At 40.3% G+C, this 23762-nt stretch overlaps 1 protein-coding gene across 3 annotated transcripts in view; it reads left to right on the top strand.

The window, feature by feature from the left end:
* Window positions 1–23762, top strand: part of LOC111161442 (dpy-19 like C-mannosyltransferase 3) — a 69389-nt gene that overhangs the window by 29988 nt on the left and 15639 nt on the right. The window contains exons 6-15 of one of the 3 annotated variants that reach the window (XM_022525089.1): window positions 754–899; window positions 3046–3169; window positions 3712–3846; window positions 12365–12496; window positions 14090–14191; window positions 16349–16422; window positions 16601–16759; window positions 19639–19761; window positions 20136–20247; window positions 21106–21162. In XM_022525089.1, coding sequence (XP_022380797.1) covers window positions 754–899; window positions 3046–3169; window positions 3712–3846; window positions 12365–12496; window positions 14090–14191; window positions 16349–16422; window positions 16601–16759; window positions 19639–19761; window positions 20136–20247; window positions 21106–21162 — 1164 coding nt within the window. The remainder of the gene's footprint in view (window positions 1–753; window positions 900–3045; window positions 3170–3711; window positions 3847–12364; window positions 12497–14089; window positions 14192–16348; window positions 16423–16600; window positions 16760–19638; window positions 19762–20135; window positions 20248–21105; window positions 21163–23762) is intronic. The other 2 variants (XM_022525091.1, XM_022525092.1) reach the window with 2 other exon arrangements.

Below are 23762 nucleotides of genomic sequence, written 5' to 3' on the forward strand. Positions count from 1 at the left end.
TGTGGGGCTCGATCCCAGAACCCTGGGATCATGACCTGAGCCAAAGGCAGAGGCTTTAACCCACTGAGCCACCCAGGCGCCCCAAAATCTGCTGTTTTAAGTTGCGACTTTCACATATGTTATTCTGATCTTCCACTGGCTTGGTAGGAAAGCAACAAAAATCCTAATTTTCTCCGGATATGGTGAACTTTGCTCTTCATATATGTTTTTATAAGTTTTTTTTTTTACATATAGATGCACCCTGGCTAATAATACATGCATGCAGTCTAGAAGCTGATATATATTTTCATTGAGAAGCATGTAATCACTTGTCCCTTATCTTTAAATTAAAAAATTGGAAATTAGCCAATCACAGTGACCACTTCATGTGGACACAGTTAGATGTGAAGCTTGTCTAAAGAATGAAGCCAGAGTCCAGGCCTTCCTTCCCTCTCCCACTCCGCTAGTGAGAAGAAAGGCCGCCAGCACACTTTTGCCCAGAAAGGCTTAGTGCTTGTAATTAATACCCAGTTGCTGATTATTAAATTTCCACTCTCATATTTTTTGGTTTTGTTTTTTTGTTTGTTTGTTTGTTTGTTTGGGTAAGTAGGCCCCACATCCAAGGTGGGGCTTTAACTCTCGACCCTGGGTTAAGAGTCACACCTTTTTAGTGACTGAGCCAGCCAGCTGCCCCTCACTGTCATATTTTTTAAGTAACAATGAAAAGCTAATGAGGGTTCCATAACAAATATTTTTTATTGTTCCTTTTTCCAGAAATATTTAGAGCCAGTTTATTTTTATATTTACACCTTGTTTGGACTGCAGGCGATCTATGTCACGGCCCTGTACACAACCAGCTGGCTCCTTAGTGGGACATGGCTGTCGGGGCTTCTAGCAGCGTTCTGGTACGTCACCAATAGGTGAGTTGCAATCAGTATCCCTTCTCCCTTCCTAAGATGGAAGTGAAAACAAAGGTACTTGATTTCCAGGTCAGAGGAAGTTACTCAGCCACACTGGTTTGTATGGGAGTATTTTCTCTTTGGTTTCCCTAGTGGTGTTTACTTGTCTTATCTAGCAAGGTAGAAAGTCCTACTTACATATATATTTCCAGCTGAGGAAGAGAACATTAAATGACAGGCGAAGAGAATCATCGTGATAAGTCTAGTTCTGTTCCCAGTTGGATGTGTGATCATTATTTCTCTGGCCACGTATCTCCTCTCTTAAAGACATTTAACAGTATCTTTACTATCAATCTTGATAGGGTTGTGTGTGGCTTATAATTAGCAAAGCATAAAGCACTGTACAAATATAAGGAAGTTCTTACATTATTTAGTTAATATCTGTTATTGTAGATACTAGAGCATGAAAGCATTTTTTATTTTTTTTTTTTTAAGATTTTTTAGAAATTTATTTATTTGACAGACAGAGATCATAAGAAGGCAGAGAGGCAGGCAGAGAGAGAAGGGGGAAGCAGGCTCCCTGCCGAACAGAGAACCCGACTCGGGCTTGATCCCAGGACCCTGAGACCACGACCTGAGCCGAAGGCAGAGGCCTCAACCCACTGAGCCACCCAGGCGCCCCATGAAAGCATTTTTTAAAAAGACTTTATTGATTTATTTGAGAGAGAGCACGAAATGGGGGAAGGGCAGAGGGAGGAGAAGCAGACTGCCCACTGAGCAAAGAGCTCAACACAGGGCTTGACCCCAGAACCCTGGGATTGTGACCTGAGCCAAAGGCAGACGTTTAACCAACTGAACCACCCAGACACCTGAAATAGCATTTTTTAAAAAAACATAGTCAAGATACACGAATTATTGCTTGACCTACAGTAGCAACACCAGTATTCAGTAGGAGTCTTCAAACTTCAGCGCCAAGTTCTAATATTGATTTTATTTTATAATCCTAAGCAAATTACTTCTTTTTATAATCTTATTGAGTGCTTATTTTATGTTAACCACTTCACAAAATGCTTTATCTATATTCTTTTAACCATCCTACAGGACAGATATTATGACCATTTTAGAGATGATGAATTTTTTTTAATACAAGTTTTTATTTATTTATTTGAGAGAAAGCAAATGTAAACAGCAGGGGAGGGGCAAGGGGAGAGAGAGAAACAGACTCCTCGCTGAGCAGGGAGTCCTCTGAGGGGCTCCATCCCAGGACCCTGAGATCATGACCCGAGCTTAACCCACTGAGCCACCCAGGTGCTCCAGAGGGATGAGGAAATTAAAGCTTAGTAGGTTAAGTTATGTATGTGTGTGTGTGTGTATGTATATACACATATATACATACACATACGTGTATACACACACACACACCTACACACACTATTACTTAAAAAGTAAAGGTGTGTGTATGTACACACACACACACACACACACACACACACACACACTCTCCAGCTTATTCTCCATCAGAATTCAAACACAGTTTGAAAACACTGTTATGCTACCTCTTAACATTTTAACATAGTATTCTTGCTAGGGGTAAATGAAAAGTCCAATTTGTTGTTCTATCAGGAGGAGAGAGAAGACATTTACTGGATGCCTAGTCCGTGCAGGGATGCTTCTTGGTTCTGGGTGTACAAAGGTGGAAACTTAGCTATACTTACCGTCTGGTAGTTCACATTCCAGAGGGATAAGAAACTTTTACAAATTATTCCCACTGACAAATTTAAGATTCAGATTTACACACCAAAGAAATAGAGGGAGAATGAGACACACTGCCAGTTTGCACTAACGAACTTCGAGGGAAATAAAAGTTCAAAGCAGTGAGGCATGAGTGCATATTTCTGGGTTTTGGCATCACCCTGCCATGGCTTGGAGCCCAGTTCTACCCCTTAGCTAGCTGCGTACCTGTGAACGGTGTCCTTAAATTTTCTCAGTCCCTTGAATGGTACAGGGATGGTACAGGGACGTTGACGGTAAGGACAAATCATTATAGCTGAGAAGTAACAACCAGAATCTTAAGTGTTTAATGCCCTACGTCTTTCACTCTAGGAAATCTTTTCAGGTAATTACAGTAAAAATTATTCCTGTGGCCATTTGTGTTTTCTCTGTGCAGAATAGATACCACAAGAGTCGAGTTTACCATCCCGCTGAGGGAGAATTGGGCTCTGCCATTCTTTGCAATTCAGATAGCGGCAATCACGTATTTCCTGCGACCAAACTTACAGCCTCTCTCTGAGGTAAGTTTTTATGGTACTTTATATATTTTTTTAATTTCTCCAGTTTTGTTGAAGAAGCTTTAGAGAATGTGATGTACGTGGTGTCTCGTCATGTGTGAGTAGTTCTTATTCCATGACCAGTTTTTTTAAACTTGAGTTAAGTTTTCCCTTTCTGAGCCCTTTCCCACTTTGCAAAGAAAATGTTTTCATTTTTGATGTTAAAAACGTACTCTACATTACCTGTCCTCAAATAGTTGCAGCAAAGCCACACATAATTTCTGCAGAACTGTCAGAATCCTTAAGCCACAGCCCTGGAGATGTGACTTGGTGCATGGCCGGCTCCCAGGTGCTGCAGAGCATACACACCTTACGTGCATATTTATGTGCCCGGTGTCACCTGAGGATAGTTAGAGCTTCAGTAACAAATGCAGGGGTTTTCAGAGCAGCAGTTCATGGTCTCTCTGTTTGGGTTGTAGAGATATTGGCTGCCCTTGAGGGAACTTGTCTGCAGGGCTCTTTACGACTAGAGACATGGAAATTACACGAAGGTTTTCTTTTTACAGAGGCTGACACTTCTTGCCATTTTCATATCAACTTTTCTCTTTAGTCTGACATGGCAATTTAATCAATTTATGATGCTGATGCAGGCATTAGTGCTGTTCACGCTGGACTCCTTGGACATGCTGCCGGCCGTGAAGGTAAGCTGCGCCCTCTCCTCTCGTTCATCGCAGCGCTCTTTAGCGGTTTCCGTCACACGGTGGGGCAGGGGGTTCAGAATGTGCATGTGCTTAACAGTCAGGTCGAAGCTGCTTCTGAGTTACAGCGTACATACACTGGGGTCGATTGAAATCGAGTAACCTGTGCAGCCTAGTTTGGCCATCTTAACTTTTATTCTGTTTATTCTACATTAAAAGATAAGTTTATCTGAAGCACAAATGTCTTAGATCAGTTGTCCTTTACAGAGCTGTCTTAAATTTTAAAATACAAGATAGCTGTTGTAAAATGTCGTACTATGTACTGCCTTTGTCCCCCAAGGAAATCAATGGGTATAGAACACCTTTCTTTGGTACTTCATAAAATTTTCATAGTAACATCTATCAGGCTTGAAATGGCAATCCCTATTGCTTGTCCAGAGGCCACACATGGGACAGTGCCATATTAAGGAAGCTGTTGTTTGTCTCACAGTGTGAGACACCCGTGTGTGCTGCTGTCACTTTGTGGCAAGGTGTTTCTCATGTGCAGAAATGTTTTTTAATGTATTGTGGATGTTTTAAAAGCTCTTCATCGTTACTATTTTAAAGTAACAGTAACAAGTATTTCCCAGTATCATAAAATATTATTTCTAATTCTAAGGGGGCAAGATAGTGTAATATTGAAGAGTCGCATACATTTATTCCTTGTTAAAATTGATGCAGCAGGGGCGCCTGCGTGGCTCAGTGGGTTAAAGCCTCTGCCTTCGGCTCAGGTCGTGATCCCAGGGTCCTGGGATCGAGCCCCGCATCGGGCTCTCTGCTCAGCAGGGAACCTGCTTCCCTTCCTATCTCTCTGCCTGCCTCTCTGCCTACTTGTGATCTCTGTCTGTCAAATAAATAAATAAAAATCTTTATTAAAAAAGAGAGAGAGAGAGATGCAGCAATCTTTAGAGACTGGCTGAGTCTGAATTAGGAAACATGAAAGTCTGCCAGCAAGTATTCATTGTCCCTCTTCCCAGGGACTGGAGAGGCATGACAGACTCGCCACCTGTAGGAGATGTCGTGTGTGTGCTATGATGGGAAGTAAACATTTGAGCAGCTAACAGTTAAAGGTCTGTATGTCTAGAGAGGTTACTCTGTAGTAATAAGAAGCACTAGAAGACGAAGAAGGTTCTTTGTAGGCTAGAAAGGTTTCACAAAGGTGGGAGACTTGAGCTGGGCCACAAATGAGAAGAGTAGAATTTGGATGCCGTGTCGGGGGAGGATATGACGGTAAAATACTGGGAAGAAAGCAAGTAGAGCAGAGGAAAGGTGTGTGTGTGTGTGTGTGTGTGTGTGTGTGTGTGTGTGTGCGCGCGCGCGCGCGCGCGTGCGTGTAGGGCATATATATAATACTAAATAATGGTAACCGAGCTTTGGGTGCCTCAGAAAGCCTCAGGCACAAATGAAGTGGAGTCTGTTCATATTGGCTTTTCCTGTTTTGTAACCCTTTGGACTTTGGTCATGGTGACGTGGAAGCTGCGTTTCTCCACGGCCTGCTCTCCTGAGCCAGTTGGTCTCCCTTTCTCTCTTTGTATGTAATAGCGCATTTCCCCCCTTCTAGCAAGCACTTTCAAAGGAACTCTGTATGTTGTCACATAAAAAAAAAATGTGCCATTTTGAAAACAACTGTATAAAGTTTTTCTGCAGTGTAATTTCACAGAAAAGCCTAGAAATGTGTTTTCCCTTTCACGGACACTCTCACCTCTAGAGATTTAGCCTAAGGAAGTAATCAAACATGTTCATTTTAGTTGTACTGTAATAAGAAAAAGCTGGATGGAAACAACCTAAGTCAGTAGCAGTGGAGTATTGTTAAATAAATATGGTATAGCAGTGTAACAGTATCATGTGACCATTATTTTCCCCCTCTCTTTTTTAAAAATGAAATACATATGGGGCACCTGGGTGGCTCTGTTGGTTAAGTGGCCAACTCTTGATTTCGGCTCAGGCCATGATCTCGGGGTCGTGGGATCAGGCCTTGCACTGGGCTCTGCCCTCAGCATGGAGTCTGCTTGTCCTTCTCCCTCTGCTCCTTCCCTGCTTGTGCTCTCTCTCTACCTCTCAAATAAACAAATAAAATCTTTAAAAAAAATAATAAAAATAAAACACATACAGGAAAAGTGAGAAAGGTTTCCGAGAAGATAGACATCAAAGTATTAGCAGTCAGCTGACCGTGATTGATGAGCTTGATGTTCTCAGTTCTTGTCCTTCAAATCTTTTGACTTTTTTTCATGGATTACTTTTTCTGTTTTCTTTTAAAATAGAAAACAATAAAAGATACTGTTTTGGCACACACACACCACAAACCTAAAGAAGAGTACAGGTAATTTACATCATATTCAGTTCTTTACTTCGTTAAACTTTCATAGTTGAAACTATGTTGATGTTAGTGGTAGTAGCTGTAGGCATCAGAATTGGAGTAGGAGCAGCACAGTAATGAAAGAATCCTGAGTTTTACAACCAAGCTGCTGCCACTGAGTATGAAAACAGCTAGATCTTTAAAGTGATGTAACTTCTTGGGGCCTTTGTTTCTTCATAAACTGGAGTCACTGACCTCTGATCACGTCAGATGGGAGAGTCAGAGTAGTTGGTACAGAGGAAGGCAATGCAGATTCAGAGTCCGATGTGCTGACAAGAAGCCGTATCCTCTTCGGTACATTTCCTCTTTTCCTGGGTAATGGCAAATTTCTTACCATCAAAAGCTCAGGCTTCACTCAGGAATGTGTCTAGGTCTTTTAAATATAGAGCAGAGTAGTAGATGGTAGAAGGCATATACTTTGGCTCCGTTAAAGAATATGAAGGCTAATGAAGTTTTTTATTAACCTGTTGTGAAAACAGCAAGACGCATGAATGATCACTACGTAAAAGGAAATTTTTAGAGTACCCCGTTTGGTTCCAGACCAGATTGAGGGAATGCACTTGTCCTTGTTCCTCCCACTTAGTGCAACTAAAAGCCCTGGACAGTGTATATAAAACGCACAGAAGATGATTTCGGGTGGGGAAGGAATGAAAATAGGCTGCTTAGAGCCCTGGCAGCCACAGGAAGGATGCGGCAGTGAGGCCCTTGGATTTTCTTTCCACCTCACATATCCCAGAGTAGGTGCTGGAAAAGTCAGCAACCAGGAGACACCAATGGAGCCAGGCAGAAGCCCCAAGAAAAGCCAAAAGGATCAGGAAAAGGGAGGCAGTGTATCTCTAGCAAGAAAGGAAACATTTGGTCATAACTGCAGTACTTCAGCCAAACAGCACAGAAAGAGCTGCCGCTTCACTCCCACGTCCATCAGCAGAGGGCCGGTGGGGAAGCCACACTTCCACCCTCACCAGCTGCAGCAGGCCACTCGCTTTCTGCCAGGGCTGTGTCCGAAGGCCGCCGTCTCCCAGAAGCATCAGTGAAGGCCGCATGGAGAACCTTTGGCCCTCATCCAGGGTCATGAGATATCCCCTCCCCTTCCGGACAGGATGGTGTCAGAAGATCAACAGGGAAGCCGGGCTTTTAACCACCATTCAGAAGTAACAAGCCTCCCTCTCTCCCTTCACCCTCCCCCCTCCACACAGTGTCAGTGAAGGCCACGGGGAAGTGCAGTTTAATGAGGCGTCCCTTCCCTTCTCAGTCAGAGCCTCGTAGGGAGCCTGAACTTTTCCCATGTCCCAGCAATGGGACCCCCTTCTCCCCTCTCTCCCAAAAGTCAGTGGAGGCCAAGAAGAAAACCTAGACATCTAACGCCATCTGGAAATAAGGAAGCAGCATCCTTCTTCCCCCACTGGCATAGCACTAGTGTGGGGTCAGAGGAGACCTGCCGACACAGAGATTTTAAAAAGATCCAGAGTCCCATGACATAGTACAATACAACTGAAGATTACTTCTTATACTAAGAACAAGCAAAATCTCTCTTGAGTGAAAAGAGTCAACAGATGCCAACACCCGACACACACAGAACTTGCATTATCTGATGAGGTATTTAAAGGAGCCATAACAAATTTTCATCGAGCAATTACAGACACACTTGAAACAAAGGAAAAATAGAAAAATAAGGAGCAAACGGAAATTTGAGAGCTGAAAATCTCTAATAATGACAATTAAAAACCCAGTAGATGGGCTCAGCAGGAGAATGGAGTGGCCAGAAAAAAGAACCAGTGAACTGGAAGCTAGAACAAGTTAGAAATTACCTCATTTGACAAGAGAAAATAGCCGGTCGGCGGGGGAGGGGGGAGAACAGAGCCTCAGGGACCTGTGGTACTAAACAAAAACTCTAATATTCTTACAATCAGAATCCCTAAAGGAGAGAAAGAGCATGAGGCTGAAAAATGTATTTGAAAAAGTACTTTTCAAAGGAGTGTTTGAAAACGTCCCAGATTTCACAAAAGATAGGAACTTAGAGAATCAAGAAGCTGAGCTACTGTCAAACATCGGATCTACCACTGATAATCTAGACTTTCTAATACACAGTACTGCTCAATTTTACATTCTGGCCATTTACCAACAATGTTTCTTACGAACCTAGGATATCATTACATTTATAAGAACTATGTGATCTTGTTGTGACTTAACTGTTCTTTTCTCTAGAATTATGCCTACTTGATATAAAAAGAACTGGCACACCAAGAAACACCATCCTTCAGGAAGGCAGACAAAAAATTGTTTTATCTTTTTAAGATGTATTCTTGAGTGATTTGTTATCCTTAAAGAGGTCCTACAAATCAGTAAGAAAAATATTTACACCCCAATAGGAAAGGGAGCAAAAAATAGTTCCTAGAAGGAAAAACATCGAAAAGAATCAAACACTTAGGTATAAACTGAACAAAAGAAGTGCTTATGCTTATACTCTGTAAACTACAAAACACTGAAAGTTTTAAAGACCCACATAAATTGGAAAGATATTGCATGTTTATGGATTGGAAGGCTCACTGTAGTTTAAGATGGCAGTACTCCCTAAATTATTGTACAGATTCAGCACAATTCCTCTCAGAATCCCAGGTGAATTTTTTGCAGAACTTGACAAGCTGATCTTAAAATTCATGTGGAAACTCAAGGGACCCAGAATAGCTGAAACAATTATGGAAAAGAGGAATAAAGTTGGAAGACTCCCACTTTCCGACTTCAGAACTTACTTCCAAGCTATAGTAATCAAGACAGTGTGATACTAGTAGAAGGATGGACACAAATCAATGGAATAAAATTGAGAGACCAGAAATAAATCTTCAGAAATAAACAGTCGATTTGATTTTCAACAAGGGTGCCAAGATAATTATGGAGAAAGAATAATCTTTTCAACAAATGGTGCTGGGATAACTAGATATCTACATGTGAAAGAATGAAGTTGGACTCCTCTCTCTTACCATACACAATAATTAACTCAAAATAGATTGTAGATCTAGTTGTAAGAGCTAAAACTATAAAACATTAATTTTTTAAAACATTTAGAAGACAGGAATAATTTTTCATGACCTTGGAGTAGACCAATCCTTTTTATAAGGCTCCAGAACCAAAAGCACAAATGACTAAATTAAAAATAGATGAGTTGGACTTCATCAAAATTTAAAACTTTTGTGCTTCAAAATATACCATCAAAGTGAAAAGACAACTCACAAAATTGGAGAGAATACTTGCAAATCCTATATCTGATAAGGCAGTTCCAGAATATATAAAGAACTCTTACAACTCTCTCAACAATAAAATACGGGCAGACGATTGGACAGGCATGTCTCCAGAGAACAAATGCAAATGTCCAACAAGCACATGAAAACATGCTCAGCCTCGTTACTCATTAGGGAAACACAAATCAAAACCAAAATAAGATACCATTACCTCCCCCCACACCCCCCATCCCGAACTCAGATGGCTAAACTCTAAAAACAACAGCAAAGACAGATGATAACAAATGTTGGCAAGGAGGTGAAGACTTTGGAGCGCTCATATATTGCTGGTGGGACTACAGAATGGCGCAGCCATTTTGGAAAACAATTTAGCATCTCCTCGCGTGTTAAACATAGAGTTACCATGTGATCCAGCAATTCCACTGCCACGTCCATATCCACGAAAAATGAAAACATAGCCATGTAAGAATTTGTACATGGATGTTTGTAGCAGCATGATTCATAGTGGCCAGAAAGTGGAACCCACCCAGTGCCTATCAGCCGGCGGGATGTTGCAGAGATGACGAGGATATCTTAAAATTAGATTCTGGTGATATTTGCACAACTCTGTTAATACTAAAATCATTAATTTAAATAGGTGAATTTTGTGCTATATGAATTATATCTCAATGAATGTATTAAAAAAGAAAAGCAGTTTCTTCACTAACCAGTAATTGTACTTCTAGGAATCTGTCATTTGTTCCTCCCATATTTATCAGGTGACACTGTTCTAGTGGATGTTGTCTTGGGTGCTAGGGTACAACAAGGAATGAGTTAAGGAGTGACAGTAGTCCCCACCCCACCCTCACCTCATCTGCGATTCCAGTTCTGTGCAATCAACCCCAGTGAGCAGCAGATAATCCACCTTCTGATAGACGGTCGGTAGTAGCCCAACACTGTGTCACCACGCCTCTCGCACTCACCTCCATCTCATCACCTGGCTCTTTTACCATGTGCCATCATCACAAGAAGGGTGGGTTCAGTATTAGAAGATATTTTGAGAGAGACCACCTTCACATAAACTTTGTACAGTATATGGCTATAATTGTTCTATTATTGGTCATTGTTGTTAGTCTCTTACCGTGCCTCACTTATAAATGAAACTATGTCGTAGATACGTATGCTGTGTACAGGGCTCAGTACTCTCCACGGTTTCAGGCATCTACTGGGGCTCTGGGAACACATCCCTGGCAGATAAGGGTGGATGAATGTAACCAGATACCATGATCTGAGAATTTTTTTAAAAAGACGTTCATAACATTAATTTCAACAATAATAAGTTGTAAACAAATGAGCCATGGGCAGACAAATTATGGCATCTGGTAGAATGTTATGTAGCCATTTAAAATTAAGTTTTCACAGAATAGTCCTTGACGTGAGAAAATGATACAATGTAATGTGAAATAAGTAAAATGTTACATGAAATATCACACACCACTATGAAATCAATATTATTTCTGTAGGTAATGGTGTTAGATTTTGATTTTAGAGCCCACCTTTCCATCCATTACTATTTCTTTTTATGTTTTCCTGGATTTTCTAAATCTCCTACAATAAAATATTGTATCTTTAGAATCCTAAATTCCAAGTTTCTGTTAACACCAAGCAAAAGCATTGAACTGTGGCAGGCCAGGCCTTTAGATGCTAGAAAGAGGTTTGTTTCCTTTGAGGTGAAGAAAACAAAACTATGAGGGAAATCTGATTTGCTGCTGATAAGAGCAGAATATTTCATATGCCAGTAAGAGTATGGAATTGTCCAATTTCAAAGAGGAGAGAAAGTATCAAGTCTTGGGGCGCCTGGGTGGCTCAGTCAGTTAGGGGTCCGACGCTTGATTTCGACTCAAGTCATGATCCCAGGGTCTTGGGATTGACCACCTCTGGCTCCGTGCTCAGTGGAGAGTCTGCCTGGGATTCTCTCTCTCCCTCACCCTCTCCCCGGGCCCCTCGCTTACACACTCCTGCATTCTCCCTCTCTCTCAAGTAAATATATAAATCTTTAAAAAAAAAAAATGTATCAGCTCTTTATTAGAGGCTGTCATTTTTTCTTTGTGGCATATTTTCTGTGTTGAAGTTGGTTGAGTTTTGCATCTGTCAATATCAACCTGTTAGCACTTCTTCTACACCAAGAGCTGTCTTTAGTGAGAGCTCATTGTGTGCTAGGCATTTTAAAACCTCACCGCATCCAGTCCTTACACCAGGCCGTTACGGCAGCTCTGAAGAAGGTGTCATCACCCCTGTTCTGCATGAACCCCAGCCAACCTGTCAAGGCCCCACAGCTGGTTTGCATCAGAATTGGCGCTATAGCTAGTGCAGGTGCTGGTGACCTCAGGGCTCACGTTTTTGACGGCGGCGCTGTGCTGCCTGCTCCAGACCCAGGAGGCGGGGAGTCAAAGGCCTCACCCTGGGAGGAGTTGTCCGTCTAATGGAAGTCAGCACACACACAGGAAATGCAGCAATAAAGGACCCAGGCCTGCAGTGCGGAACATTCAGAAATCACAGAATATGAGGAAATACTGTAGACAGTAACTATAAAAGAACTCTGGAGAAAATGGAAGGCTGCAGATCGCTTTTGCCCATTTCCAGAATATGTTTATGCCATTGTTTGCTACCTGTACTTCCTATTATCCATTTGTTCTCTTCTTAATTAATGTCACAAGGTTTCAAGTGCTGTATAATTCAAAGGTAAATACAGGACATAAATGATTCCATTTGGGGGACTTGTTTTTAGACTGAACTGCTTGAAGCTCCCTGTGTTGTTTGTGATTCGAAATGTATCCAGCCAGCGTGTCAGCGTGTGCTGGTCTCTTGATAAAACCCATTTATTTCACCATCTCATCTTTGCCTGTCGCAGGCGACGTGGCTGTATGGCATCCAGATGACAGGCTTGCTCCTGGTCTGCATCCTCCAGTTTTTTAATTCTATGATTCTCGGATCGCTGCTTATCAGTTTCAACCTTTCAGTATTAATTGCAAGAAAACTTCAGGTAGGACATATTTGTGTCCCCCTTTTTTTTTTTTTTAATTCTGTGGGTAGTTGGGCCTTATTTTCATACAGCACACAAAGGAAGATGTCTGACCACATTCCCTCTGAAAAGCACTGAGGTCATTATGTAGGTGTTTTTTAAACATGCATGGGAAAGCATTTCTGTTTTGTAGCTTTCTGCTGTGCCATCCCTTCGTTTTGACATGTTTCTTTTCTTAGAGAATTGGAATCTTAGTTCAGGGATTAGCCAAAGATGCTTATTTGAATGCCATTGATAGAAAGTTGAAATAAAAGAGCAAAAATCTTTAAATTTTATTGTGTATGAATTCAAGAGTAAGAAGAAGCTGCTGCTTGGGGGGTGTTCGTCGCGGTGTCTTTCAAGTTGGCAGACACCGTATTAGTGATGGAGCCGCGTGGCTCTTCACCCCATCCTTCCGTACCATGCTATTGGTTTGTAAGTGAATTAAAATTCACTCAGAATCTCGAGAATCACAGGACTTACATTAGGAGTATGGGGACCTTTCCTAGGTTGTCACGTTTGAAAACATTGGCCTGATCTTTTGGCTTTATTCAGTAATTCAGATTTCTTAAAGTTACATGGGATTTAATTAAGAGTCCGTTGTTTTTCTTCATATAGTGTCATAAAGCCTGTTTTCTTTCTCATGAGCATATGAGAAACATTTCTCATAACCGCTTTTATATCAAGAAGCTGTTTTACTTTCTGCTTTGGGAAGAATAAATCCTTTCTCTTTGGAGTGAGAGCTGTCATGGACAAGCTGTCACAACGACTTTTAAACAGGCTTTAGTTGATTATCTAAAACAGTAGTTCTCATTCATCCTAACTTTAATTATAAATAAACATCATGCATATTTAACTCTTTAGATATTATATTTGATAGTCTATAAAGTTATCTAAGGGTTGTAAGAAAACTATTATATATCAAAGAGCACAATTTACCTTTTTTTATACAGATAGGTCTTTAATTGGGTTATGGCTGTGTCTGTGCTACATGAATTAATGGGTCAGTGATCTCAAGATTTGTTCATTCAGTGTATCTTGAGTACCTTCTGGCAGACGTATGGCAGTATGCAACCATACTCTGGTTGCAAAGGTCTTAAAAAGAGAAAGAAAGACAAGGACAGTTTTCTGATCTTATTAATTTTTTAAGTGAAATAATTAAGGAGGCACTTTATTTTTTTTAAGATCTTATTTATTTATTTGAGAGACAGAAAGACAGAGATAGGGAGAGAAAGAGCTCAAGTGGAGAGGAGAGGGTGAAGTAGGCTCCTGGCTGAGCAAGGAGCCCATGCGGGGCTCAGTCCCACAACCCTGGGATCATGACCTGGGCCAAAGGCAGCAGCTTAACTGATTGAGCCACCCAGGTGCCCCAGGAAGCTTATTATTAAGGAATTCATTTACTCTTATGTTAGAAATGTACAAATATTAAGACATTGTAACCTCATAAAAATTAGGTTGTATTTTCCACATATATTCTCTATGTTGCATGATCTAATGTTTAAATCCTTAAGTAATCTCATCTTAAATGTTTATGAAGTAACTTAAGGATTAAAACTCAACTGTTTTAATTTCTAGAAAAATCTGAAGACTGGAAACTTCCTAAATAGGCTTGGGAAACTGTTGTTACATTTATTTGCAGTTTTATGTTTGACACTTTTCCTCAACAACATTATTAAGGTAGGTTAATAAAATGACCTTTAATTTACATTACTACAGAATTACCAGTTTTACTTGTAACAAGCTCAGCTTTAACTTTGTTTCAGTAACCGTTGTTTTCTTGATTTTAGTCACTGACTTCTGTTTACTCTTTGTTAAAGATTTTTTTTATCCATTTATTTAAGAGAGGGAGCATGAGTGGAGGGGGGTAGGAGCAGAGGGAGAGGGAGAAGCATTTTCCCCACTGAGCACAGAGCCTGACATGGGGCTCGATCCCATGACCCTGAGATCATGACCTGAGCCAAAGCTTAACAGACTGAGCCACAGGCGCACCTGTTCACTCTTTAATATGTCCTAACTTGAACTCAGTTTCTGAGTTATTAAACTTTTTGTAAAGGCTCAACTTTAAAAGCATTAAGTGTTTCTCTAAATTTAAAAAATTCTGCTTTTGAAGAGAGCATTTTCTTGCACTGTGGTACCAAAAAAAGATGACGTGATTTTTATTGGATCAAGTTAAATAAACTGGCAGGGCATCTGGCTGGCTCAGTTGGCGAAGCATGCGACTTTTGGTCTCAGGGTTGTCAGAGCCCCACGTTGGGTGTGGAGCTTACTTTGAAAAAAGAGATAAATAAACTAACTGTACTTTCCGAAGCACAGTGATTTATTAAGATGATTCTGCCCCTCCTAGAAGGCTGGTTTCAGGACAGGAGACATCTGCATGTACATGACAGACTCCTTCTCTTCCATAAGAGAATGGCAGTCCCTCTTCCTGTCTGTTGACTATCAAAGACTCTCACTCATCCAGCCGCATTAAACACTTCCACTCCGGGTCCTTGTCACTATGTTCTTAAACCCCAGAGTTCAGTACTTATCAAAAGCTTATTTGTGCGGAGCAATCAGCATTTCTGAAGGATTGGCTGAAAGATACGCAGTTCATCCATTCCCCCACTCTAGATACTCAGTGATCTGTGCCTGGATTAAGTCAGGAGAGAGCTGCCTGCCCGGACCATTGATTCTTGACTTCCCGAAGAATAACATCTATTGAATTGTACTTGATGTCTTGCCAACTACATACAATGAGAGGGATTAGAAAAAATCTTCTTTGAGACTCCTGCTGTTTTTACTGTAGCCATGGGGAAAATTTCTCTTGAGTCTCAGTTCTAGGAGTGTTAGGATCTCTTTTGAGTAACTGGTTTGTTTTAATCTTAGAACCTATGCTTTTATCTCCGTCTGCATTTGCTAGTTGAATGTGTAAGCCCAAATTTGTGGCTCATCTCTAGCGAATATATTTTAGGTACTGACCTCACTTCCCGGATTCATCTTCTTTTCTTTTCTATCTTCATTTTCCTTCTGACAGAACTTCTTTACCCATTTATGGCCGATGGATTTTTATAAGCCATATAGTAAAAATAAAATTATGTGAGTTATAATCACTAATGATGTGCACTGGCATTTGTCAGTTCCCCTGGAGGGCCACAACGGGGGCCTCCATTGTCTTTGTGTGACTGAGTCTTCTGTCAGTTGGGTCTGCAGACAGAAACCCCAAAGCCAGACAGGCCCTGTGGGCTCTGTATTTGTTTGAGGTTTCAGATCATCATATCACTGGTTTTCTGATCAAAACATTTGTACTCTGCCGGGCTTCAGCCCTCTCCTTCTCCCTGAGACCAAAAAAACTCATCTTTTATCTATTTTACATGTTGAACTAACATGTAAGATGGTTTGAAAAAATGATTCTGCTTCAAAAAAAAAGAAAAAAAGGAACAGAGGGAGCTTAAAAGTCCCCCTGTTAGAATTCCTCACTTCTGGGACACCTGGGTGGCTCAGTGGGTTAGGCCTCCGCCTTCAGCTCAGGTCATGATCCCAGGGTCCTGGGATAGAGCCCTGCATTGAGCTCTCTGCTCAGCAGGGAGCCTGCTTCTCCCTCTTCCACTCCCCCGCTTGTGTTCCCTCTCTCTTGCTGTGTCTCTCTGTCAAATAAATAAAATCTTTAAAAAAAAAAAAAAAAAAAAAAAGAATCCCTCACTTGTAACAACTATTGAGAATATTTGCTAATTTTATAAATACACGTGCACACAATCCTGTGAGACTGGACACTGAATATGTGTACTCAATGGGAAATTACCAGGAAACCATGCATAAGGCACTCATAACAATTTTCATTTTCTCCCTCCCTGATAGAAAATTCTTAATCTGAAGTCAGACGAACACATATTTAAGTTTCTGAAGGCAAAATTTGGGTTTGGAGCAACAAGGTATGACTGAATTTAAAATTTATGTTTGCTTTTTTATATTGAATCAGCAGGGACTTTAAAACTTAAGTTATCATTATGCCTTCAACTATAAAATCCAGGTTCATTTTGAGGAAAAAAGTGTAGTTTACATATCTTGTACTGAATTTAATACTTTGCTTTCTTTTCCTTTGTTCCCTAGAGATTTTGATGCAAATCTGTACCTGTGTGAAGAAGCGTTTGGCCTCTTACCTTTTAATACATTCGGAAGGCTTTCAGATACTCTCCTCTTTTATGCTTACATATTTGTTCTGTCCATCACAGTGATGGCAGCCTTAGCTGTCGCCTTCCATAATCTCAGGTACGGCATGTTTCAGAAATCTCTCCCGTGCTTTAATGAACTTGATCTGTGTTGCAGAAAAATGGCAGAAAAAAGTTGAAGTTCAAAATATCAGACCTCAGACAGGGTAGTATGGTTCAGCTCAAAGGGGATCATAATCAGATTAGAGTGGACCCCACACGGAGTATTTAAGGGGTGACCAGATAAGAGACAGCAAAAAGGCAATGCAGTAGAGACTGGTCTGGGAACAAGGTCCTCTTTGAGCCAGTTCTGCCTTGCCCTTATTATGGAATGGGGATACCCAAAGGACTTACTCTGCGGGGTTTTGTGGGGACTAAATAAGTTAAAATAATAGTAGTTAGAATGCTGCCTCTCTCCTAGAATATTTTGTAGATTTTAGCTGTCATTAGCTGGTGTTGTTACTGACTCAGAGTCTCTGTTTTGTTCTCGTTATTAATTTCCTGTTGTTTTTCTACCTTTCTTCTAGCTGCCTTTGTTATTGCTCATGAAATATCAAGAGTTAACTCTTGTTTGTTTTGTTGCATCTTGCTCAGGGGCTTGTAAAAGGGGAGTGGACCGTAACTGTTAGCATCTGCCGAAGTCTTCAGTAATAATTGACTATGTCTAAAAGGCTGAACATGTTACTCATCTGCTAAAAGAAAGAGTGAGGGAGTATAAAGACTTTTTTAAAGCTTGTAGAATACCTGCCTACAAAGCTGATGGAGGTTTTTGCATTTACTATCCATGTTAAATCGAAAGAAAATTAAGTGTAAGAAATTGAAGCTACTGTCGTTTGTGAGAACTTAATGAAGCTCAGAAGGAAGCCCTTTTCTCTGTAGTTATCTTGCCAATTAAGGTGCTGGTGAGCTGTGATTCGCAGCCACCAGAGAGCCGTGCTGGGAAAGGGCATTAGCACGAGTCCAGATCAGTTGAGATGTTTTATGATTATTAAGAGTGAAGCCACATTGAACCATGAAAATACTTCATTGACTATAACCTATTTTAGTATCTTTCAGAACTGTTCTTAGCCCGATATCTTGCCCAAGATAAAATTTAGCCCTGTGAAAATAGATGGAAATTATTCTAGACAGTGTAATTTAATATTATTCCAGACACGCCAGGTGTCGACAGGACTCTAGACTGCATGCAAAGCAGGAAGTTCAGTCGGCCTGCAGTCTTTTGTGAAAATGTCTGCCGTGCTCAGTGTGAATCTATGAGCCATCTCTGCAAGCCGACTTGCTGTATGATTGTAGGTAAAGATTTTAGAGCATCCTTATCTACCAGGTAGGGGTATCAGAACCTTATTACAAGAAAAGCATTAAAGTAAAGCTCATTAAAGTGATGTAAGAATTATAGTATCTTAATATTAAATAACTGTTAAGTCATTTGAAGGATATTTTATCAATGCCAAGTATCCAGAGTATTTCTATCATTTTAGTACTAGGAAGGACGATGCTACTATGTTTACCCGACACATCTGCATTCCTGTAAAGGGTAGGACAGTGAGGGGATTAACTCAGTGGCTCTGTGTTCACGGGACTGATTCGAGCTTTCCAGCTTGGCGGGGGAGATGGGGAGAGGTGTTGCGAAATTCTCTCAGGTATCAAGGGGAGATGAGAACATATGTTCTCCTTGTCTGGAGCACTCTTTCAGTAGCAACATAGAAGCCAGAGTTTGGGTTGTGATATAGAACATCTAAGAAAAGGTTATTACCAGTGGTGAAAATTCCCCGAGAATATCAGTTTGATTTTCATGGGAATGTAGGGTGGTGAAAGGATTTCTAGGAAAGAAGAGTTCTCTAGTTGCCTGGAAGCATCATACATATCCAGGTCTATTGGATTTTATGAAGGGTAAGTGGGGCCTTGTAAAAGTACTGGTTTTATCTTAAACTGGCAGCCCTTCCTGCTGTTTCCGTATCCCCTTGACAACAGAAGGTGCAACAGCCGAACTCACTCGCCCATCTCAGAGTCTCTAAGGTTCAGACAACAAGATAGGACAGTGCGCTCTTCCCCGGTGTGATGAGTTTAGAGTACAGCATATCCCCTGTGCAGTGTTCTTGCCACAATAAATGAACTTGGCTCTAATAATTGACCTCTAGATCTAATTTCAAGTTTATAAGGACCATGGGAGTAGAGAAATGTATTCAACACCACCACAAGGAGACAATCAGCCAAATCCAGAAGGTGGGAGTAGTTACAGGACAAATGATACATTTCCTTCCGCCAATAAACGACCTCCAAGTGGAGGGCACTTGTATTGATTGAAAATAATTTAAAGAGACGTTGATGAAATGCAGCGTGAAAGCCGTGGGTCCTAATTCAAAGAAATCACCTGAAAAAAGCAGTGGCATTAATGGAAAATAGAATATGAATTGAGTGTTGACATGATAAAGAATTATTATTCATTTTATGGGTTAATTATTCTAATGTAGCCAAATTTGATTAAAAAATCATGTTAGACATCTTTAATGAGGTATTGGTTGGCTAAAATGTGATCATTTTTTCAGAAGGGAACTGATTTCCATGTTTATGGATTCGTTTTTCTCTTTTCTTATTTGTAAAAACTTGTAAAATGCTAGTAACTCATGAAATATCTCTAAAGAAATCTTATAATTTAAGTGATTCCAAAAGAATTTTTTCTACTTCCTTGTAATTTAAAGGGTTAAAGCATTCTAAATTTTTACTCAAAATGAAATTTGTTGTATTCTAGTTATTAATGCATTATAACAGTTTTATCCTCACAAATTCAGAATTTTGATTTATGTTGTTTCGTTTTATCTTAGAGCAGTAACACATTCCTAAATACATGAAGGCATAAGTTTCTGGTATCTTTAAAAAAGATTTAACTAACTTAAAATGATGTATCCAGCTTCAATTTTATATGTGTGCTGTTTTATTCAGTGATTCTACAAGCCAACAACCCCCGGGTCAGATGGGGAAGTGCACGATCCTCCTGAAACCAGAAACGGCTTACAACCTAATACATACCATTCTGTTTGGATTCTTGGCCTTGAGTACAATGAGGTATTTTTCTTACCTGTTTGCTGGATTGATTTTTTTTGTTCGATCACTCCTTACCTGACATGTTTTAGCAATGCAGCTTAGGTACTCACAATCCTCTTCACTGATAATTATGGTTCCCATAAAAATGTCCTTGTTTACCATCTTCTCTAGTATAAAATATTATTAGTAACCAGTCTTTTCCTCATTACCAATATTCCTCCATTTTTACTTATATGATTTTCTCAAAAGGCAATGAAATTCATAACTAACCCTTTGGCAGACAGTCCCCACACAGCCTCAGTCAGACTTTCCTTCCACAGACAGCACAGCTGCATCACACTGTGGATCTGTCCGCAGCTGGCACGGGTCCACCTCTCCTGTCTCTGTCTTTCCAGAATGAAGTACCTCTGGACGTCGCACATGTGTGTGTTCGCGTCGTTCGGCTTATGCAGCCCCGAGATATGGGAGTTACTCCTGAGGTCGATCCGTCTTTATAACCCAAAGAGGGTCAGTGCTGTCCCTTTGCTATTTCATTTTCATTTTTATGAGTTTTAGGATTTCTTTCATGCCAGTTCCTATTGTTTTCAGTAGTTGCCTGTTCACCAGTCTGATGAAACAGAGACTGCTGAAAATAGATAACTGACACATTATGATTTTTTTTTTTTTTTTAATTTTAGTGGGGGGGGCAGGGCGAGCAGGGGAAGGGGGAGGGACAAAAGGAGAGAGAGAGAGAGAATCTTAAGCAGGCTCCATGCCCGGGGCAGAGCCCAATGCAGGGCTGAAGCTCACCGCCCTGAGATCATGACCTGAGCCAAAATCAAGAATCTGACACTTAACCGACCAAGCCACCCAGGTGCCCTGACACATTATGATTTTATAAGGAGTTATTTTTTAAATAATTTTACTCTGAATCTTAATTTTATTTTTTAAATCATTGGTTTTTTTCCCCAAACCATAAGTTTGAGCCAAAATAAGATATGCTCATTATATTGAATTTGGAAGTACTGTAAGCATACAAGGAAAAATTAAAAATCACCAATAACCCCATTATCCAGAGTTATCACTATTATTATCATTATAAATTATACTTAGAGCAAATATAAGTGTACGGTTATTGCAATAAGCCTATAAATGCAGTTTTGAGTTGTTCTCCCCTAACTATTCACAAGGTGGCAATATGGTAGAAGCTATGAGTATCTCATGAGTGATCGGACCCTAACATTGACTTAGTTGTTGGGCAAATTGGAGACTCATGCTCCATTAAAGGACATTTCTGTTGTTTTAAAAAGAAAAAAGTCATGTGTTTACAAAGCAAAACTGTAAGGCAAAAATATCTGTGATCTAAATAATGTCTTTCTTATATAGATATGTATAATGCGATATTCAGTACCGATATTAATACTGCTGTATCTGTGCTACAAGGTAAGACTGATTTTCCTCATTCTTTCCATCATTAATCTAGCAGAATAATTGCTTTGACTCAATGTACTCTGTCTATTATTGGCAAATAGAATGGTTTGCAGAGGTTACAAACATCTCCTTCGCTTCTCATGAAGGCACTTGGCATTGATAAGTAAACTGATCTGTTTCCCAAATAGTATTTAACAAGTAAAAATATTATACCAAAAACAAATACAGTTTAATTTTTCTAATTAATTTTGATTCTGACTTACTATTCAGCTGATGCAAATTCTGAAAAGAAAGGTGTTTTCAGACTTATACTGAGGTGAATAAAGTAGAAAAATAATTTTTCCCTATTACCTGCCTTATAGAGAGTAAGAGATCCTAAAATGCATCTTACTTTAACCTACATATTTCATTAGATGCTTAAAATCATCTTTGGGAGAGGCTGGGTATATACAGTCCCAGATTAGCCTCATGAGCTGTCCTTCAGTTTCAGTAGGAAATCATGAACTTCATATTCTCAGGTGACTGATTTCTGAAATAGCTTTAACTGTGCTTCGTTCTGAGAATGCTCCTCAGGAGACAAGGAGTCGCCAGTCAGGCTGACTATTTGGTGACCCTTTTGTCACATCTTTGAAATTTAGAGGCTTGAGTCTGTACCAGGGCAAGGAGCCCAGACTCTTGCTATCCAGTTGAGCTTTTACCCTCTTTTTTAAAAATCTGACATATTTTTTTTTTAAGTTCAGATTTTTTCCTTCAAATTTGGTTTTATGTTAGAACAATAGATGTCCTACTCTACTGTGTATAGCCCCTCACTTGGGCGGGGGGGTGCTACAGGGGGTCACCCAAGGAGAGGGTTAGCTAGAGCAGCTCAGCGTTTGGTTTTATTTGCTTATACTTTCACATAAGATTTTATCTGAAGCCAAACGTTTTAGGCTAAAAATCTTGTTTGCTAATCACTATGTTGGGTGATTCTACTGTAAATATTTCAAAAATTTATGCTCTATTGTGTTTCTATCTATCAAAGCATCTACTGTTGCAGGCAGAGCGCTGTGCTGACTCCGATACTGGAAAACATAGAAATAGGTTATTTCTTCCACCCGGCCTCTGGGAATTTTATAGTTCTCATGTAAATAAATGAAACTTCTTCAAAAGCTCTGGAAAGCAATGACTAAAGACTAAACAGAGTGTATGTTTAATAATGAAGGAGGTAACTTGACCTCTCCACATTGGCTCTGAGTGACAAAACACCCTCCTCACAGAAAAGATTGAGCTCACTGTGCTTCTTGGCTCCCGCTAACGATGTACGCACACTATGACGGTCTCTCCTACAGTCGCTCTGTGCGTAGGCTGAGTTCTTAAGTGTCAGCTATGTATTTGGAATTTTACTGATTTTTTTTACAGCTATTTGAGGACTTAAGTCTCTTGTTCTTGGTAAAATTGAGGAAGGAGAGTATAGGAGAAATAAAGCACACGGTACAGCACCGGTTCCCAAAGTGTGGTCCCCAGAGAAGCAGCGTCAGCATCACTTGGGAACTTGTCATAAACACAGATATTTAGGTCCCACTCCAAACCAGACCTCCTGAATCAGAAACTCTGGGAGTGGAGTCCCGAAATGTGTGTGTCCTTGGCCCTCTAGGTGGGGCTAATGTAGAGAACTGGACTTCTCCGCCTTGGCGCTGTTGACACTCTGGGTAGGTAATTCCTTGTCGTAGCTGACCTGTGTGTTGCAGGATGTTTAGCAACGTCCCTGCTTTCTACCCCCTTGGTGCCAACAGCACCTCCCTCCAGTCCTGGCAATCAAAAATCTCCAGACATTGGGAAGCCTCCCCTTGGCATGGAGCCAAATCCCTCCACCTACCCCTCTTGAAAATCATTACTGTTTAAAAAAAAAAAAAAAGTGATAGCACCAAAAGAACCCATCATTTCCAGGAAATCTACACAGACATTCTTTGAGTAAGAGAGTAACTCAGAAGATTCCCTCCAAAGATTAGCCTAGCATCAGCGTAGCTCTTCTCAGCCCTTCTCCGTCCTTCTCAGGCCTGGACTTCAGGGGAAAGTCCAGCTTTCACTACACAAAACAATCTAGATATTCCAGTCTCTCAAAATGTGAAATCACACAGACAATAGAGATGTTATGTATATTAAGAAGTACCCTGAAACTGAGGCTGTTTTCCAGCTGTTGAAGATTTACCTATAAGTAAAATAAACTGGATTTCAAAGCCTGACTTTGAGGTTCATGGAGCAATTGTAATGAGGAGTTCAGATTTTCTCGTTCCTAGCAGTTTTGCTATATGTCTCTTTAGAACAATCCTTTTTAAAAGAGAAAAGCATCCACTTCACTCTAAAACCAGGAGTTTAATAAAATCACTCCCCTCGTGTTGATGAACTTACTGGCATTGCTGAAATACCATTTAGAAGGAACAGTTAGTGATCCAACACTTATTTTCACATTTATCATATTTAAAAAGTTTATCACAAGACAGTGTTACTAGATTTGAACATTTTCAGAATTAACAGCAGCAACTTCCAAGCTAGCAAAATATCTAATACCCATTGAATTCATAGATTTCGATATGTGTTTTATACCAAAGGAATGAGGACATATCATTAAAAAG

Source organism: Enhydra lutris, unplaced genomic scaffold (genome assembly GCF_002288905.1).
Source record: "Enhydra lutris kenyoni isolate GAN:26980312 unplaced genomic scaffold, ASM228890v2 scaffoldscaffold85, whole genome shotgun sequence".
Lineage (NCBI taxonomy): Eukaryota > Metazoa > Chordata > Mammalia > Carnivora > Mustelidae > Enhydra > Enhydra lutris.